At 36.4% G+C, this 21,024-nt stretch overlaps 1 protein-coding gene across 8 annotated transcripts in view; it reads left to right on the forward strand.

The window, feature by feature from the left end:
* Positions 1 to 881: 881 nt before the first annotated feature.
* CRISP1 (cysteine rich secretory protein 1) overlaps positions 882 to 21,024 on the forward strand; it is an 84,988-nt gene continuing 64,845 nt past the window's right edge. For 5 of the 8 annotated variants that reach the window (XM_079147166.1, XM_079147164.1, XM_079147170.1 and 2 more), the window contains exons 1-6: positions 882 to 1,005; positions 9,974 to 10,038; positions 11,773 to 11,901; positions 15,555 to 15,645; positions 16,371 to 16,519; positions 20,314 to 20,411. In XM_079147166.1, the coding sequence (XP_079003292.1) occupies positions 933 to 1,005; positions 9,974 to 10,038; positions 11,773 to 11,901; positions 15,555 to 15,645; positions 16,371 to 16,519; positions 20,314 to 20,411 (605 nt within the window). In that variant the 5' untranslated portion in view covers positions 882 to 932. Of the gene's footprint in view, positions 1,006 to 9,973; positions 10,058 to 11,772; positions 11,902 to 15,554; positions 15,646 to 16,370; positions 16,520 to 20,313; positions 20,412 to 21,024 lie in introns of all 8 variants that reach the window. The other 3 variants (XM_079147165.1, XM_079147171.1, XM_079147167.1) reach the window with 3 other exon arrangements.

Genomic DNA, 21,024 nt, shown 5'->3' on the forward strand with positions numbered 1-21,024 from the left:
ACCAGCAAGCCATGTAGATAGACATTTCAATGTAAGCACACACACACACACACACACACACACACACACACACACACACTTCTCAAGTTTTCAGAATAATAATAAAAATCATAAACATCTGATTTGACCCAGTGATTTTTCTACTCTCATATATGATTTCCCTTACATATGTGATATGTTCTTTTCTTGAAAATTTTTATTCACTTTTCTCCTTTTAACTCAATTTTACCATTTCATTTTTAGTATAATACCATTTAGTATTCCGAATTTCTCATGGTAGTTGTTTCCACATTTTTTGCACAAATCTCTATTAGAATGTTGCCTACTGCAGATAGTTTTCCTGTTAAACACAAAGTTTCCTTAGGAAAATGGGCTATTTTCTTTATTTGCCCCATAACCTCCCAAAGGGTCTGACACATAGAATCATTTCCATAAATGCACTGTATATACCATATGCCAGACACCAGACTGCAAATTCTGTGAGATTCTGCAGTTTACGTTTGGTTATTTTATAGAGCTACAGTATCTATGAGAGTGTTTGTTTCATATTAAGAACTCAATATTATTCAATGAATAAATGAATCAATGAATGAATGAAATGAAGCCAATAAAGTGATTCCTTTTCCTTGACCATTAGGTCCCTTTCTCTTTCAATTTCCTTGCTGTCTGGCTTCTGCTTCATTGAATCATGCTGCTAATCTTTGCAACTTATTCTCATTGTAAAAGTTTAATACTGTCAAGTTCCCTTGAAGATATTGCTTAGTTATATGCTAGAAATATGTACACAATTATGATTCAGAATCTTCAGACTCTAGATTGGTTTGAAATACCTTGTATTCATGCTGTCTGCCTGCTGTCCCTTGATCTGTTATAAGCATTTCCCTAGTCCTAGCTGCCTCATTGAACAAATCTTCTCAGTGGAGTGTCATTTAATGGCAACAGTACACTATATAGCTAAAGAACTGATTCCTGGTAGGACACAGATTTACAAGCTCTGTGGATTGGGTAAGTTATATTGTGTCTTTTTCAGTTTCTTTAATGGAAAATTAATAAGCTAACTAGTAACATTGTTATGTTAAATAAGAGATGATATGCAAAGCCTTATCCTAGCACCAATGTAATCTAAAAGTCAATGTTCATGGTTTCCATAATTTTAATGAATGGATTTATAAACAAGACATACTATACAAATCCAAAATAATATGACTTCTTGTGTTCATTCTCATAAACTTCTTGGGGTAGGGCTTAGGAGAAACATTTTTCATGTGGGATCAATTACCAAGTTATTATATAAATCTGATAGTGCTAGGCTGACATAGTGTCTTTCAAAACAACCAGCCAGCTGAAGGGGAAGATATTCAAATAGGAAGTAGTGTATATCTCTTTTTACAATTGAAGGCAAACTGATTTTAGATGTTACAAGGACAATCGGTAAGCATTTCATGGAAAATAGAGAGAAAAGTTTGTCCTTTACTGTAAGGCGGCATGTGTGGAGATATTGAGAATTGATAGGGGAGGGGGGATTTTGAGCTGTCTACACTTGTTCTGCAACACTTTCATCTGTCAATCTCCAATCCTTCTTCAAGTCTCCAGTGTCTTCCTACTAGGACTGGCACTCTGCAAAGCACACACTTTTGTACCCACTTTATCTCAGCCTTTTTTAGCAACTTCTTCTCTTTGAACATTTCCTTCCACCCTTTTCCATTGCCATCTCTACTCCATTAATATTTCCTCTTCTATGAACCGTTCTTCTGAGCGCTGCTCTTGCAAAGTCTTACTTGGAATATATATACCAAGGCTGCCAACAGCTACCTTCCTCTCATGTTTACAGGGACCTTTAATATGTAATACAATGGATTAAATTCAAGAGGAATAGCCAACACAATAATTTGTTTAGAACATGTGTGACTGCACACATCAAATAGTAGATCATCATAGAATTGGAATTCATGACAAAATATAATGCAGTTTTCACATTCAGATCTTTGGTAAATAAAGAAGTTGCTTTAAGTCTGTCTTATATCAAAATAAATTTTACTTTTATAATTGGATGTGGAAATCAAAATTCATCTTCTCTTTATTAGATATCCCACTGACCTCTCCCATTCGATTTCAGTTGAACCTTTGTCATAAATCAGATTATGTAAGTGAATGTTTCTGTAGTCCATAACATTCTATTGATCCATTTTATATATATATATGTGTGTGTGTGTGTGTGTGTGTGTGTGTGTATGTGTGTGTGTGTGTGTAACTAGCACTCTGTCTTTGTTACTGAAGCATTATAGTAAGTATTGATATCTGGTAATTTAAGTCCTCCAGCTTTGTGCTTCTCCAAAATTTTATCAAGTTGAATTTGTCTTCTGGAGGGAGGAAAATTTCTTCATGACACATTAATTTGGAATAACCTGAATTTCTGAAATAGAACACACACACACACATATACATCACATGCATACATAAGTGAAGCATAAAGGAAAGAAAGATAAACTGAAGCAGACTGAATTTGAGGAATCCCCTCTCTAAATTCAGAGCAAATTCCTCCTGTGAGAATGGAGACTAAAAGTTTGAACTTCTCACACTGAGAGGCACCAAAGCAGTTGAAAATAGACACTGACCCCTTCTTAGGTCTATGTAGCACTAGCAATCTAAATCTGCATGTATTTTCTGCATCTTGTCCATTTTACCCCTTCTTTCCCCAACTAAACCTAGATACACATATCACTTGGGTTCTTTCTGTGAAATGTAATTGCTTCAGAGAGACAGGTAGGAGAAGCAATCTAATGCAATCTAACCAAACTGCATAAAGTTCATTTTTCATTTTTTCATCTTTTGCCTATTTCTTATGAATGTAGGCAGTTGAATCCAGCCAGCTGTAATCCAGGCATGGTCCCACATAGTTAAATTACAAACTTTTATTTAAACAAAAAGTACAAGTAAGAATTCAAAAATAAGACTAAGACTATGAAAAGATATTTGCAACACATTTGGCTAATATCTCATATAAAGAACATATACCAATAAGAAAAACATAGTCAACCTAATCATAACAATGGACAAAAAACTGAACTGAGACTACAAAGATGATGGTATTAAAGTGACTGATCGACATATTAAAATGTATTCAGTAACATTAGTCATTAGAAAAATATAATGGATAACATTGAAACATAATGGATAACAATGAATGTAAAAAAGACTAAGAATACAAAGAGCAGGTGGGGACATAAAATTGGTAGAAGTATGAATTGATAAAACAACTTCGGAAAAATACTGGACAAAAAGAAAACATGTATATCATATGACCTGCTAATTCCACTCTGAAGTATATAGCAGATACCAAAAACCAGTCACAACAGTGTCTAACAAAGCTACGTGGAGAAAATATTTATGGAAGTTTTTCATATCTCCAAGTTAAAAACAATCAAAATATGTATGAAAGATAATAAGCCAAAAATTATATGGTATATATACAGTGGATTACTGTTACAGAGTGAGAATGACCCACAGGAATGAAGACAAAACAAGGGTCTGCAACCAGTTCCTTGGGACCTCACAGCAAGACTATCAGTCTACTTGTGCATAGTAGCAGGCAGGAGTTTATTAGAGGGAAAGGCAAAGGGGGAAAAGGAACACTTTTAGGAGAGAAAGGGAAAGAGAGGGTCTTCTCAGAGAGGAGAAGGATGGTGCACCCCCATCAAGCTCCAGTTTTATTGGGGGTCCCAGGGAATTTTCCAGAGAGTCTCAACCAGATCCACCTCTCAACTTTTGACCTGTAGCAGGATTGCATCAGACTTTTAAGTCCCCGCTGCACATGGTCCTACCCCACGGAGGGAAAATTTTACTATTTTAATGACATGCTGAAGATCCAAAGGCAACTCTGGGTCACCTTAGCCTACGCTAACTGGTTCTAATTGGAACTTGTTCTTACAGATTTTATGGTTGATGGGCTTTGCTTCTAATTATCCCATCTTCCTGGGTCCTGAAATCTAGTTTGTATGAAGGTCATAAAGTACCCCCTCAGGATAACATGTACTTTTTTATGGGCTGAGAGAACGCTCTGGGTCCATTTCTCCTGCGGATCATAGGTTGCTGCTGAAGAATGTAGCATATCCTATTGACTTAAGATAGGGAAGGTCCAGAGGGGCCTCAGGTAAATTGCTTTTTAAAAGAAAACCTGTGGGAGGTCAGAACAGTAGGCACAGTCTATAGAATTATCCCCTTAGTAATGTCCTCACTACTCATGTATGTCTGCTACCTATTAATACTACACAGCTGGTAACACACAGCAACTTCTTTGTAAGCAACATGGATCCAACTCCTAGCCACAATATTGAGGGAAAGAGGGAATATACATATATATTCCACTTATATAAAGTTTAAAAACTGAAAAAACTAACCCACAGTTATGAAAATCAGAATAAGCTTTTACTCTTGGGGGCTACACACTGGAGAAAGGAAAATGGGCTTCTTAGGTGCTGAAAGTTTTCTGTGTCTGTACCATGATTATGGTAGTGTTTGCACAGGTATATACATATTTACAAATTTATCAAACTGTGCATTTAAGATTTGTGCACTTTAGTATAATAGATAATGGAGGTTAGTAGATTCACTGAGGCAAAGATTTAAAAATAGAAGAAATGTTCTTTGTACAGTTCATTCTTATCAATATTTTGGTCAAGGAAAGGAAAAGACTGTTCTTCACGCAAGTGCTTTTGGAGAAGGTCATGGTCTAACAGTTTAACACAGGGCAATGCATTTCCCCCGGCATGCCAAGGAGCAGCACCCAATTCTCCAGACTTTTCCCTCCTCCTGGATCTTTCTTCCTACAAAGTATTTATTTTCAAGTGTTCATATTCTATTTGTCAATAAGAAACACAATTTTAAGCTAAAAGCTAAGGAGATTTTAAATAGTGTCTCAAGGTTTTGGTATTATTGCCAAATGTTCTTTTTAAGAATATTGACTTAAAATTGCCTTTTGTTATGAAATAATTGGCTAAGAAGGAAACACTATTAATAAAGCCAATGATCTGATGCTTCTACTTCAGCTGTAATACCTTTGTTCATAAAAGTTGCTTTTCCTTGAGTTCAAGCAACTAAATGATTTGTCAGTCAAAATATCTAATTAGTTCTCAAGTTTGCAGTATCCAGGCAATAGAAAATCATTTAGCTCATGCTGTGGGCTTAACCCTGGTCACACTCTGCACATATTCTGTCCCAATGTTCCAGTGAATAAGCCTCACTCTGCTTCCACAGAGTGAGGAATCACTTACATTACCCACCCCACAACCTCAGTTCAACCTGAATTCTGTTCTTCAATTCTAATTTGCAGATATGTATCTTTGTTACTTCAGCAGGTTTTTGCTATTTGCAAAACCTCTGCCTATTGTCTACCGTTTGACATTCATTCTGCCCCATTCTCTGACTTCAAAATTTGAACTGTTATCTCCTATACAATAATAACAGACCTTAAACTATACTACAGAGCAATAGTAACAAAAACAGCATGGTATTAGCACCAAAATAGACAGGTAGACCAATGGTACAGAATAGAAGACACAGGGAAAAACCCACTTAAATACAGTTACCTCATAATAGAAAAAAGAGCCAGAAAACATACAAGGGAGAAAAGATAGCCTCTTCAACAAATGTTGCTGACAAAACTGGAAATCCATATGTAGTAAAAAGAAATTTAACCTCTATCTCTCACCCTGCACAAAACTCAACTCAAAATGGATCAAGTACCTTGGAATCAGACAAGAGACCCTGCACCAAATAAAAGAAAAAGTAGGTCCAAATCTTCATCATGTTGGCTTAGGATCAGACTTCCTTAGCAAGACTCCAAAAGTACAAGAAATAAAAGCAAGGATCAATAAATAGGATGTATTCAAACTAAAAAGCTTTCTCTCAGCAAAGGATACAATCAATAATGTGAAAAGAGAGCCTGCAGAGTGGGAGAAAATCTTTTCCACATGCACTTCAGGTAGAGCACTTATCTCCAAAATTTATAAAGAACTTACAAAACTTTACACCAAAAATACAAAGAACCCAATCAATAAATGGGCCAAGGAACTGAACAGACACTTCTCAGAAGAAGATATACAGATGATCAACAAATATATGAAAAAGTGTTCAATATCTCTAGTAATTAGAGAAATGCAAATTAAAACCACCCTAATATTTCATCTTACTCCAATTAGAATGGCTATTATCAAGAACACAAGCAATAATAGGTGTTGGCATGGATGTGGGGAAAAAGGCACACTTTTACATTGCTGGTGGAATTGCAAATTGGTCAGCCACTCTGGAAAGCAGTGTGAAGAATCCTCAGAAAACTTGGAATGGACCCGCCTTTTGACCCAGTTATCCCACTCCTCCGTTTATACCCAAAGGACTTAAAATCAGCATTCTACAGTAAAACAGTCACAGAAATGTTTATAGCAGCTCAGTTCACAATAGATACATTGTGGAATCAACCTAGAAGCCCTTCAACAGATGAATGGATAAAGAAACTCTGGTATATATACACAATATAATATTATTCAGCCATAAAGTAGAATAAAATTATGGGATTTGCAGGTAAATGGATGGAATCGGAGAATATCATGCTAAGTGAAATAAGCCAATCCCCAAAAACCAAAGGCTGTATAATTTCTCTAATAAGGGGATGATGATACACAATGGGGGTAGCGAGGTGGGAGATAAGAGAAGACTGGAGGAACTTTGGATTATGTAGAGGGAAATGAGGGGGTGGGGGCAGGGGTATGAAAGATGGTGGAATGAGACAGACATGGTTACCCTATGTACATGTATGATTACACAAATGGTGTGAATCTACATCGTGTACAACCATAGAAATGAAAAGTCATACCCCATTCATGTACAATGAATCAAAATGCAGTCTGTAAAAAGAAAAAAGAAAACTTGAAAAAAAAAAAAAAAAAGCCCAAAGTCTGTACTCTCAGAATGCTGGGCCAACTGGGATAACCCCATGATCTCCTCGATTCAGTCCTTATTCTTGAATGCTTAATATAGTTCTGATATCTGAGTGTGAGCTTTTTCTTTCTTGGTTTGACTTAGCTGCCTCAAGTGGCTGTTTGAAACTTAGGCGAACCACGTTGGTCCTACTGTTTTCCTTCTGGTTTTTTCTCTGAGGAGTTTTAAGTTACGTATACACATTCTACCCAAGCCAAAACTTGAGCTAAAAAAATCTAAAGGTGCTTTCTTAGCAACTTTCCTTCTGCATTGTTGTCTTCATCTTGGATTCATTCAAGTTCTTGGAATGGATCAAAAATTCTAGGTAACCATAATCCCAGCTGTTGCCGACTTTCACATGATCAATTTTAAGAGGTCACAGTGTTTTCTTTTAGTCTCTTTCAATGTTTGCACAAGTTATACATTCTGGCATTAAATCATCTCTAATGCAGTATTGTACCACGATTTTATGCACGCATTATAAAACACTGTTTTTGATCCATATGAAGCAAAAGATATTATATCCATACTTAAAGAACTATTGTTGCATATATATCTCCAATAATCTAAAGTAATATGTGGTTTCCAATGCCTTCAGTCAGAATTAGAGTTCTTTCATAAAGCATAGTATACTTTCAATTTGTGGTTATTGCAACATTCTGCAAAGAACAATATTTGCTAACTCTAAAGAATTTGTTTTCTCTTGAAGTCCTATGAATTTTTTTAAATTTATTTTTATTGTAAACAAATGGGATACATGTTGTTTCAGTTTGTATATGGAGTAACAGCATACCATTTGCATATTCATAAATTTACATAGAGTAATGATGTTTGATTCATTCCATTATTTTTTTTCCTTCCCCCCACACCCCCCCACCTCTCTTTTCCCTCTATACAGTCCCTCCTTCCTCCATTCTTGTCCCACTCCCACCCCCCATTAAGTGTCATCATCCGCTTATCAGTGAGATCATTCCTCTTTTGGATTTTTGAGATTGGGTTATCTCACTTAGCATGATATTCTCCAATTTCATCCATTTGCCTGCAAATGCCATAATTTTATTATTCTTTATAGCTGAGTAATATTCCATTGTATATATATACCACAGTTTCTTTATCCATTCATCAATTGAAGGGCATAAGTCCTATGAATTTGAATGACATTTGTATCTCCAGCATGTTGGATTTCATTCTAAACAAAAAGAAGCTGATCTTCAGAGAACTTGTGGGTTTAAATTGTCATAGAGAACAAAACCTAGCACAAAACACTAGTACTTCAACCTCAGGATCAGTATTACTTTTATTTTATCACACAGTATTAAATTAACAGATTGAGATGGAGGGATATGTGTGTCAGTTGTTTTTAACATCTGAAAATACAAAGTCACTATTACATATTTACTGAGAATGTTATCTAATAGAAATAAATTTGGGGTATACATAGAAGTAAAATTAGACTTATCTTATTTATGCTATTACAGAAGAAAAAATTCACAGACTTCAATAAATTTTTAGTTCTGGGTTCCAACTCCATGGCAACTTATGAAAAAAAAAAATCCTAAAAATGGTAGGGGTCTGTGTGCAAAATATGTTGATAATGGTGTAAAGTACATTAGAAAAAAATCACTATATCTAAACTTTTAATTACAAGTTATTCACCTTTTTCAAAATAATGCTCATGATGAATATGTAATAACAATAGAAATTATAGGAAAATAAAGTGAAACAATTCATTTTAGTTATGTTTCCATATGTACTTTCAGCTGAGTAGTTGATTTTACATGATTGTAAATCTTGGAGTGTGAAGATATATGAAGCTTTGGAGAAAGGGGAAAAAAAGAAGGCGGAAAAGTAGATGAAAAAGAGATAAAGATGAGATTGTTTGCATCTGTGTGTTCCCTGAAAGAACTGATTTAAAGAGCATCCCTCTTACCAAATGTGTTCTTCAGTGGGCAGGGGAAGTTTGAAAGAAGTGGCCACCCACACACACCATTGGACGAACAAGCATTACTATTTTATTCTGCATAAATTATTGAACTTCCTCATTAAAAAGTTGACCTCCATAAAACGAGAACCAAACTGCTAGTTTTTCTGCTTCCCATTCAGCAGGATGAATTCAGAAATAAACTTGATAGATTCCGAAAAGAAGGTGCCAACCTAATTTAAAAACCTGTACTCCTAGAGTTTGCTAACTATATCAAGTAAAAATAAAGGAGAGGGTACTGATTTGACAACCATTCTTAGGAGAGTGTCAAATGTATGGAATGTCTCTAAATCATACACACCTTGCTAGTATCAAGATCACATCTCTTCTCTGTAAGCAATAGAGAATTCAAATATAATCTTGCTACATTCTAGTATTAAATTTTCCTTGCACTGTGACAAATTATCATAAACCTAGAATTTCAAGTTGACAAAAATTGATTATCTTTCATTTTGGAAGTCAGAAGTCCAAATGGGTCTCACTGGACTAAAATCAAGGTGTCAGTAGGAAAACTGTAGGGGGCATCTATTCTCTGGACTTGCCTTGCTTGTAGAGAGCAGGGTGAATTCCTTGGTGTGGTTTTCCTTTCAATTTCAAAGCCAGCATTGGCTGGTTGAGTCTCACACATTCTGTCACTGACAACTCTCCTGGTTTCCCTTCCCACATTTAAGTAACATTGTGATCACCTTGGACCTACCTGGGTAATACAAGATGGTCTCCCAACTCTAAGTCAGTATGTGGGTTAGTGATTTGAATTCCATCTTTACCTTAATTCCCCTTTGCCACCCAATACCGCACATTCACAGGTTTAAGGAATTGAGACATTTACAATTTTAAGGAGTTCATTATCTTTCCAACCACAATTCTGTATTGCCTTCTGGGTCCCAATAACAAACACATAGCATTCAACTTTGTTCTGTAGAAAATGCAAACACATGTAAAAGTAGTTCAGAAATGCTTATTAAAAACATTATTGCATGAGTTGAGAATAATCTAAAACTGTGTTTTTTTTCTTCTCAGGGATAGCAATGAAATACTTCTTAATTTTGGCAGTTGCTGCTGCTGGCTTCCTGCCTGTTTTGGAGGTAAGAGTATGTGAGCATGGTGAGTTACAAAATTACTTTTTAGATGAGGCTAAGCACTAACCCTTTAATAAAAGTGTTACTGATGATACATAATGGGGGTGGGAATGGGGGAGTAAGAGAAAAATGGAGGAACTTTAGATTACATAGAGGGAAATGGTGGGGAACAGGGAAGGGGTATGAAAGATGGTACAATGAGACAGACATCATTACCCTATGTACATGTATGATTACACTAATGGTATGAATAGAACTATAGAAATGAACAGTTGTACCCCATTTGTGTACAATGCAGTCCAAGGAGTCCATATGCAGTCCATAAAAGTAAAAAATAAAAAATAAATTAAAAAAAAAAAACAGTGTTACAGTCTCTGGTATGAGGAGGCTTCAACAATTACCCTACTACTTCTCACAGTAACCCTATTAAACAAGTACTGTTTTCCACATCCTGTGACTGATTAGAGAATTGAGAAAAAAACTAGATTAAGTACATGGTAGTTACATGGCTAAGAAGAGGCCAGCTCTAAAATTAACCTCTATGTTAATTTAGCTTCATGGTGAGCCCATACCTGTTTCGTTTGTTGAGGTAATATAAAATTTTAAAATTACTGATAATATGCAAAAGTCACTATTTCTTTAAAATATATCCATCATTTTCCATGACTAAATGGAAAAAAAAAAACAGACAACACTGTTGTTGTTTGTATTCCCAGACAAGTTATCACCTACCCTTAATGTATTATGTGGATTCTTGTGAATCCCCAACGTCTCCCCTAGTTTAGATCAGAGCTTCATGTGATAAGATGGGAAAATAGCACTTGAGTCTACTTTCAATGAAATAATGTCTACAGGACAGTCTCTAGAGAGGTCTTCTGGCTTCCATATTTATGCCCTCTCCCCTTCCACAAACCTGTTAGTATAAAATAATGACATTCTCCCTCATTTTTTAAGGTTATGAAGTGCATGCAATAAATGTCCCCCATAAAAATAATCTTTATAACAATTAATACCATCCTAGAATATTTTAGCTATGTATCTTTCTTCTTAGCAAGTTATGGAATAAAGATAAGCAATTTCCAAAGAACGGTCACATGATTCTAAACTATAGGCTGAGTTCGAATTCTATTTTATACTTTCTTACGCAAGTGCAGGCAGGCATTGCTATTTTTTCATATGAATGAGAAAAAATACAGAATGTGAAGGGATAACACCTGAGGCTTCACACTCAATAATGAATACAATCAGTATGAGTTCTTCCAGATACGAACCATTAGTCAGAGATTCAAGAGCAAGTGGTTTATTTGAGAAGCAAGGAAAATATTTAGAGGCGAGCAGGGTGAAGGAGGAAGTGTGTAGACCATGAGCCAAGAAGGGAAGTCAGTCAGTAAATGGAGTAACTTCAAGACATGTCCCATTTTGTTCCCTGTTGCTCAATAGAAAACACTTTAACATGTCCCAAAGTATAAATCATAAATTGGAAAAACTTTAAATGACAGATAATCACTGCACTATTCAGAAGACCAGTGTCACCTCAGCCTGACATTCAGAACTCCTTAAAACTCACACTGGAGAAATAGTCTAACATGCTGAGGCATCGTAAATTCCAAAATGCCCTGGAACACTGTTTATTCAATGTAAACTCTAAATTCTCTTTGTCTACAGCTGTGCAAATAATGTGCCATGTGTAACAAGTTCCCTTGAAAGAAGTAACATTAATAAATGATTTTCTAATAACAGACAAAATTATTCAAAACCCAATACACTAAACTCAACACAAAATCAACAGCTGTCCAAGAAGAAATCGTCAATACACACAACGCCCTCAGGAGAAGAGTGGTCCCACCAGCCAGGAACATGCTGAAGATGGTAAGATCCAGCAGCAGAGTCCCCACTGAGGGAGTAATACCCATGGTGTTGACCAGGATCTTATTGGTTTCTCTTAACTTTCAATATTTTAAATATCCATTCTTTACAAAAAACCTAAGACATAGCAGAAGAAGGAGGTAAATAACTTTCTAACAGATTGTACAGTCACTAAATGACAGAATAGCAATTTTGACACAAAGAGTTTGGCTTCATTTTTATGTACTTTGGGATGGTGTTCCTCAAATATTAGTGAGCTTGAGAATCACCAAAAGAATTCAGTAAAGTGTCACCTGAAGAACTTGTTAACACACAGGGTCCTACCGTCTGGTGTTCTGATTCAGAATATCGGACACAGAGACTACTGCAAGCTCTTAGCTGATACTGATGCTGACAGTACATAACAACTTGGAATAAATAATTATTCAGGCATTGCAGACCTGTCTTCATCCGGAAGAAGCCTGGAGGCTACTAAAACACTTATCTGAGGATTAAGATGTCCAGATTCAATGCCAGTTGATGCTGCCAGTTAAGTACTGGCAAGTCTATTTTCCAGTTTTATTATGTTCCAAAAGAAGTTAGAGGAATTGTGCTTCCACTATACAGCTGGTGTGTTCTGCCACAAGACAAACTTAGGGAAGTCTTGGGTACGAGAGTTGAGTAGTCTCACATTTACTATCCAGCAGTATCCTCAGGTTTGTGGAAACCTTAGCCTGCTCCCTTGGGCCCTGGATTGGCCTGTAGTACTGAGGGTTAGAAACAGTGCAGACCGTGGAGGATAATTTTAACAGACAACTCTCTCTTGCAAATGAAGAAGAGGAAGAAAGACAAGAATACTGAAAGGGTGTTACAATTTATTTCTTGGACGTCTTAAAATTGAAAGTGTTATTTGAAGAAAACAAATCCATAGCTTTCATCGCTATGAAAATCATATTTGTATTGTAGCTACCATGAGTATGATTTTTTAATAAGCATTTTCTGGTACCTTATTACACAAACTCTAATTGTTCCAATAAGATCATCTGTTTTAAAAAATCATAATACAGAACCCCAGGGAAATTAAGTAGCTTCGTTGCCATTGGGCTAGCACCAGGGAATCTGCTCTTCATCACTTACATCTCTTAGGAGAAACAGGATCCAAACTCCCTAGCAGTCAGATGAGCAAATATAACTAGCTACGAGACCCGAAACACATTATAGAATGAATGGAATTTTTTTTTTTTTTTTTTTTTTTTTTTTTTTTTTGCGGTGCTGGGGATTGAACCCAGGGCCTTGTGCTTGCGAGGCAAGCACTCTACTGACTGAGCTATCTCCCCAGCCACATGAATGGAAATTGTAATCTCTGACTACAGAGACCTTACTATTGGAAATGAAAGGTGAATACAAAGGAAACCTTAGAAAAGTATGTGAGAACACACATTTAAATATTAAGGTTCAATGTCATAAACTATCCAAAAGGTAATAAATGTACCAGTAAAACTAACTCGTATTTTAAAGGAAATAAGGGGTTTGAGATGTTTCTTAAACCATGAACAGAACACACGTAGAAGTAAATGGACAGAATTAGCAACAAAAAAAATTAAGGAATGACAGAAATAGAAAGAATAAATAAATGCCAGGCAGTCATTTTCCAAAAAGAAAGAAAGAAAGAAAAAGAAAGACTGTTCCATTTAATCTTATGTTCAAACAAAAGATTTGAGCATTTATAATTTTGAGCAACAACCATACTCATTGGTGACATTTACCATCATTAATCACAGGTAATGTCCTAGACAGCTTCAAAGTGATCTGAACTGAAGAGTGGGCAATGAGTACTGGAGGTAGCTTTCCCAGATACGATAAGCAGATTGTGGGATGAAAATTATCATGCAGGTTGCTCATTGTGAAATGATGTCCAGATTTATGCCTGCCTGGGGGAGTAAGGAGCCGTGCAGGGTTCTGCATAGGGAGGATTTTGTTCATGACGGCATTACAACATAAGCTGCAGCTTATTTCATGGGAAGCTGAAACACTAGGAAGGTTCATTGAATTGTCTCAAATTGGAGAAAGGTGGCCTGGTATTGGCATCTACCAGCTCTTGGAAGAGGGCTGCCCCAGAGAAGGGAATATGCTCACATATAAGGGCAATTTTCAGAGACAAGAGATAGTAGAGCTGTCTGTGGGAAGGACTCCTACCTGCTGAGGGTTTGAGTTTTTCAGATTGGAAAGGAACCTGTGTAAAGCATCACAGCATTCACTACAAACAGTTACCTATGATTTTAGTCATATGAGGTCCAGTTCTAGGTGTTTAGCAATATGATCCTAACAGGCAAGTTTTCTTTTCTAGTCAGTAAAATGGTATTCCCACTACTTGAAAATACTGAAGATACTATGCACTGATCAGATCTGTGGTCACCTATGTTCCTTCAATAAGGATATATACATAACTAAAATCTCTCTTTTCTTGCATGAAATAATCAAAATCTACTTTTTCCTCAGCGCCAGGCTGAAGTTACTTCATGACTCAGTAAATTCAACCTGAAGGGTAATTCTAGAAAATCACCACAAGGTGGCAGCATATACCCACGTAATAGTAAACCTCTTCCCACGCCAAGGACAGTGTTGCAAAAGGGAGTGTCATCCAAACGTTGATTCTAAAGAATAACTGAAAGATTATGTAAAAGTTCATAATAATAATAATAAAAACTTACACCTTTTGTTAGTAATGTCTTATATGTGATATAAGGACCGTCTTAATTGGATATATAGTCGATAAGGATGTGTTAGGGACCTCAGTTGTCATGGCATTGCACCTAACTGCTCCTGCTTAAGCCTTACTTAGAGAATAGCTATTGCTGAGCTTCAGGCAACAAAATGCCTTGACTCAGCATACTTAACTTACCTTGGGAGCTCAGATCTCACCCTGGCGCCAGACTAGTTGTTACAAACTCCTTGTCACTTCCTGGTAGTGTGATCTTTAAAAGTTACTCAAAATTTCTGTGCCTCAATGACTTCATTTACATACAGGGAAAATAATAGGGCCTCACTTATAAAGTTACAGAAAGATGAAGTGAGAGAAAACATGCAGAATTGGTAAGAGGTTCTAGCGTGTGGTGTTATCTACTATTTTGAGATTATTTATAATTTCAGGTAGAGATAAGTGACTATCTATGCTTCTACTCATATCTATCCTTTTTTTATGGAACACACAGCATAAAATTTATAATATTACAATTGTATGCCATAGATTATCACATTAAACTTTTTGAACAAGCCTTGGGATATGAATGATGGGTCACATTTACAGATGCACAGATACTGAGATTCGAAGAGGTAAGATGACATGTCTGAGGTAAAATAATTGATAAATTATTGGGTCAGATTTCTAACCCTGTTCTGTTTTTCTGAAAGTGTTTACTTAAATATTTTACTGCCTCTGAGAGAGGTGCTACTGCTCAGTGTTATTCCTAGTTTTGAACTTGTGAGTTCAAAGACCAATACAATGATTTGTAATCTATGTCCCTATTCCTATTAGAATATTTAAGAGTAATGTAAAATTAAGCTTTAATTTACACAAAGAGATTACAAAGTCTTAGATTCCTAGAAATAATAAACTAGCGTCTTATGATGGAAATATTAATCACATCATGTGCTTGGTATTGTTCTTGCCACTTTAGAGTTGGAGTGAAGAAGCTGCAGGAAATGCTAAAATTTTGTCAAAGTTTTGTGATCTGACAGACAGCAACCCACTTGAGAGGAGAATTAAAAGTATGTATATGTCTATCTGACCCAGAATCTTATAAAAAAATTAAAATTAAAAAATAAACTAATCTCACCAAGGACGTGGATTCTTAAGTCACCCAGCAAGAATAAGTTACATTATCGACTACGGATTTGTACTTGCCCATACATGGCAGTAAACTCTGGCCTAATGTAATGTTTTATTATTCTTAATTTTTAAAATGTGAATATTCTAATTTTCAAATGTTGAGTTCTAGCCATAAAGAGAAAAGAATCAAAGCCCTCAGTATCATAGGAGACTTGAGTACAGCTATGTACCATGTCCAATCAATAGCTTGTGCCTTGAGTAGTAGGTGGTCAAATAAACGAATATTCATGTCAAGATCCATACACAGCACAGATCCTGTGTGTGGCTGCTTTTGAGTCAAGGCCCTGTTATAACTCATGGGCTTCTCTTTGGTTTCACCCTTCTCCCTCAGCTTGGAAGCAGCAGAGACTACAGTGTTGGTTGATTTGATTTCAAAGTTTATCATTTCTTCTTGTCAACTTCTCACCAAACCTGACACGCACACACAACCAGTGATCTATGAGAAGGAAGATTGACAGAAAGGATACAATTAATTTTGCCTTCTCTTATAAGATGTTGCCTAGATTTATCCGTGAACCAATTGCCAAATAAAGATGAGAGTAATCTCCTTATATTATAGTCTAAAAATTTAATAGTATAACCTAGCCCTGTTTCATCCTTTCAGATACCTTTTGTGGAGAAAATGTGTATTTGGGATTTAAGCCTGTCTCCTGGTCTCACGTAATTGAAATCTGGTACAATGAGTCTAAAAATTTTGTATATGGAGAATGGACATCAACAGATGAGGACATAAGAACTGACCATTACACTCAGGTAATCTGTGTTGAATCATAAAAACATAGTGCTTCAATGTTTTTAAACACATATGAGTAAGTCAGGTAGGAAAGAAATGGAAATCATTCTACCTGATTGCTAGAATATTAACTCAACCTCCTGAGTTCCTTTCAGAGTTGAGAACAGAAGGAAATGTAATGTGTTCCATACCTGGTTGAGAAAAGTTACTTAACCTCTTATTTTCCATCTTCATTCACTTGATTTTCCGGGAAGTCTCAAAATCCTAAAATATCAATTTCGCTTGTAAATTGTTTGTAATAAAAAAGTGGAAATAATAGTTCCTTGTAATAAGAGAATCCCCTTATTTCCAACATTAAGTTTTGTGGTGAAATATTTACAACTAAAACATCACCACTTTAACCATGTTCATATTCTGCAGCATGAATGTTCAGCAGCATGAAGTGCATTCAAACTTCTGGGCTGCCATCACTGGAACATTCCATCTTCCATACTGGAACTCTGTACCATTAACTCTCCATTCCTCTCTCCCTCAAGCCTCCGGTAACCACCATTCTCCTTTATGTCTCTCTTGATTTGACTACTCAAAATTGTTCATGTAATTGGAATCATTCAATATTTTTCCTTCTGTGCCTGTTACTTAGCAAAATATCTTAAATCCATGCTCATCCATGATGTAGCATGTGTCAGAATTTTGTTTCCTTTTAACATTTGGTTCATTCATTCACTTATTTGGTTTACTTACAACTTTGGGGTATTGTGAACAATGTAGCTGTGAGCATTAGTATACAAATATCTGTTCAACTCCCTGGGTTTAATTCTTTGAGGCTTATAAGAGGAACTGCTGGGTTCTATCCCAACTGTATGTTCAATTATTTGAGTAATTAGCAAGCTATTTTCTACAGCAGTTGTACCATTTTACATAACCATTGTAATAGTCTTCTTGGAAGGTCACAATAAAATATAGCAGGGTTATGGATCAAACAACAGAAATTTATTTTCCCACATCATGGACACTTAAAGATTGAGATCTTAAAAAGCAGTTTCTGGTAAAAATCTCTTTCTGGATTATAAACAATCTTCTTGTCACCATACCCTAACCTCGTCTTTCCCCAGTGGATGAAGACAGAGAAACAGAGAGAAAGAGAGCAGGGGAGTAGAAGCAAAGGGGAGAGAAAGAGGTCTTGTGTCTTAGAATAGGGTTCAACTCTTATGATTTCATTTAAGTCCTTCCTTAGAGACCACATCTCCACATGCAGCTATCACACTGAATGTTAGGTCTTTAGAATGTGAATTTTGGGGACAACGGGACACATTCAGTGTATCACATTTCACTATTGCCCCCCCTCACCATTCATGTTTTCCTCAAATTCAAAGGCATTCATTACATCCTAACAGCCCCCAAAGTGCTAACTCTTTCTAGAATCAAGACAGAAGTTTAAAGTTGAGTCTCATCTAAATCTTATTGAATCAGATATTCATAAGACTCAAGGCAAAATTCATCCTGAGGCAAAATTCTTCTCCTGCAATGAACCTATAAAATAAGATTACTTACTTCTGAAATACATAATGAAAGAACAGGAAAAGAAGAGAACTTCCCTTCTAAGAAGGAATGAACGATGGAGCCCAAGCATGTCCAAAACTTAGCCAGGCAAATTCCATTAAATCTGAAGGTGTGATTATAACACTCTGGATTCCAGACCAACTCTTCCTTCTGGACCCACCTGGTGGCAGCACCTCCTCATGGGTCTTAGAAGTCCCAACCTTTCCTTCCAATAGAGCAGCCTCATTGCATGGTTCTCAGTAGAGGTCCTGCTGACATGGCTGTTGTCAGAAGTCACCTGAAATGACCCAACCTATAAACCCAAGAGGAAGCAGCCTTGTTTCCCTGACTTCTAGTGGAAACAGCAGCCTTGGTGATCTTGGAATCATTTTGGGGATCATTCTTCCTTTTTCTTGATTGACAAAGCATGTTCTCAGCTGTACCATCCCTGATGGGAGCTCATATCAGAGTAAGTACTCACGTGGAACTCTGGGAAGCTGAGAGAGGGAGAGAGAGAGGGACCCCCACATCCCCCCAGAGCATGCCATAGTTACCTAGGGAACTCACAGGCCCCACCTCTTGTACCAAGGTCCATGGCACCTTGCAACTTCCACCCTGGGCACCAAGCTTTCAACACAGGGCCCCTTGGAGGAAGTTATTTATATTCAAATGACAGTTCTTTATTTCTCTCTCTCAAGGATTCTAGTTCTTAGGGTACACATACCTCAGATCCTGGTTAAAGGTTTCTAAGTGTTTCTCACTTTTGATGTTTTTGAAATAAAATCACTTCCTTAGTTTTCTATTCAGAAAATTTATTGTTAGTGTTATAGAAGGATAGGACAGAATTAACAGGAGAGTGGCAAGCATTTAGAACATGAAGGAAGCGGGGCTGTAACAATTGAGACTGTTAGTTAGCTATTGTACAGTTTACATTTTACTTTAAATGAAGTGACAAATCATTAGATGGTCTTATGGGGGGGCAGTTAAACTGATTCATGTTTTTAAAAGATCATTTGCCATGTAAAAAATGAGTTCATGTCCAGAAATAATTTTAACTATCTGCATTTTCCAGTAAGATATAAATCAACAAAAGTCATCCCAAAAGAGATGATTTAAACATTTAATATGGAAAAAGTAAAATTGTAAAAGAGTTATTTTTCCCAAAGCAAAGGACTTAGATGTGCCCACTGCCTTAATATACACTTTTCTAAAAATGCTGAAAGGAGACTTAGAGACATAAAGCAAACTGGCAAATATCACCCAGCCAGGAAGTGATAGAGATGGAATTTAAACCTGAGTCACTTTGCCTTAAGAAGCTAACTCAGTAGTCTACATTATGCTTGCTTTCTTACCAATAAGAAAATTCCCTTCCCTTGATGGTTATTTATATAACCACTAAGAAGAACTTCGGTTTGATGAGGAGAGAATGAACTAGAGTTGATGATAGCCACTCACATTTCTGAGTGAGACTCTGCAGTTTGAACAGGAATGAATGAGAGAGGGCTGTCACACTGTCTGGTCATCCCTGAATGTACTGAAAAATATGATGAGTCTCATGCACAACCGTGTACAGCCTGTGTACATTTATGTCCTTTTTGAACATCAACCCATTCACTGCAAAATGATTAACACCATTTCTCCTTTACCTGCTCTACCCTCTACCCATGTCATATCCCAGAGATAATGAATATTGAGGGTTTTTTTTTTTTTAATTAGAAGAACATTCAGAAATGCAGAATCCTTCTGAAGAAAACCAACAAAATATAGGGAAAATGCCAACCACCAAGTGTCTCTTGCCTGCCATCCCCACGTGACTTCCTCTGCCTGGCTTCCATTATCCATGGCCATTTGTGTGCTATGTGTGTATTATCTAGAAACTGGGGGACTGTGTTTCTATGGCTTCCAAATAATCCATGCTCAGAGCAAACCTCAAGCAAGCATGTCGACTTTTTGTTTGTTTGTTTCTTGTTGTTTTTGTTTTTGTTTTGTGATATTGGGGACTAACTCAAGAGCACTTTACTACTGAATCACATCTCCAGTCTTTTTTATTTTTTATATGGAGTCAGGATCTCAGTAAGTTGTTTAGGGCTTTGCTAAACTGCTGAAGTAGACCTCGAACTTGTGATCCTCTTGCCTCAACCTCCTAAACTGGGATTACAAGCATGGGCCGGGGCATCTAGTGCTTGTTTACTTTTAACTAGGGATAATAGCACTGAAATTGTAGTCGTTTAGTGAAATGTTACATTGGTAATAAAATACTCTATCTTTGCAGATTATTTGGGCCTCTTCTTACCTCATCGGTTGTGCTGTTTCATTATGCCACAAACAAAGTGTACCTCAATATCTCTATATTTGTCACTATTGTCACGAGTATGTATTACTGTTTCTCTTCACTTTTAAAAATATATCTTTCTTTACAAAATCTGATTGAGTTTTCCAAACATTATAAAAGTACCTATTCCTTTTTTCAGTTAGACCTTTAGGAATAAAGCCATTTAGCCACTTCCTAAAACAGTACACACATACACTCACATACACACATGCACCCAAAAGCCACAAACACATTTATATTTTTACATCCTATTTTTACTACATAAACTTATATTTCATTAAGAGAATATAAAAATTAAAAACAATTGAGCATTAGTCTTCCTACATGTCAGTGACACCTAAGGTAGGTATCATGTAAGGAAAACAAATTTGAAGTAGCTCAGGCAAGGACATTTACTTCAATGAGTGTTTTTAGAATTCAAGGGCATAAATGGGAGCAGAGTCTCAATAAAGTAACAAAGAGAAAAGTCAAGTCTTCTTCTGTGTACTTAACTGGATACTAATGTATGTTTTCTTTTCAGAAATTAAATTTACATATTATAGCCTCATAGGTACTAGGCACAAACCCTAGAACAGTTAAGGTGATTGCTTTAGGGAAAGGCAGGTGTACTTCCTTGCCTTATCAACTGAGGTTGTGGAGTTCAATCTGATA

This window comes from Sciurus vulgaris, assembly GCF_902686455.1.
Source record: "Sciurus vulgaris genome assembly, chromosome: 7".
In the NCBI taxonomy this organism is placed as follows: domain Eukaryota; kingdom Metazoa; phylum Chordata; class Mammalia; order Rodentia; family Sciuridae; genus Sciurus; species Sciurus vulgaris.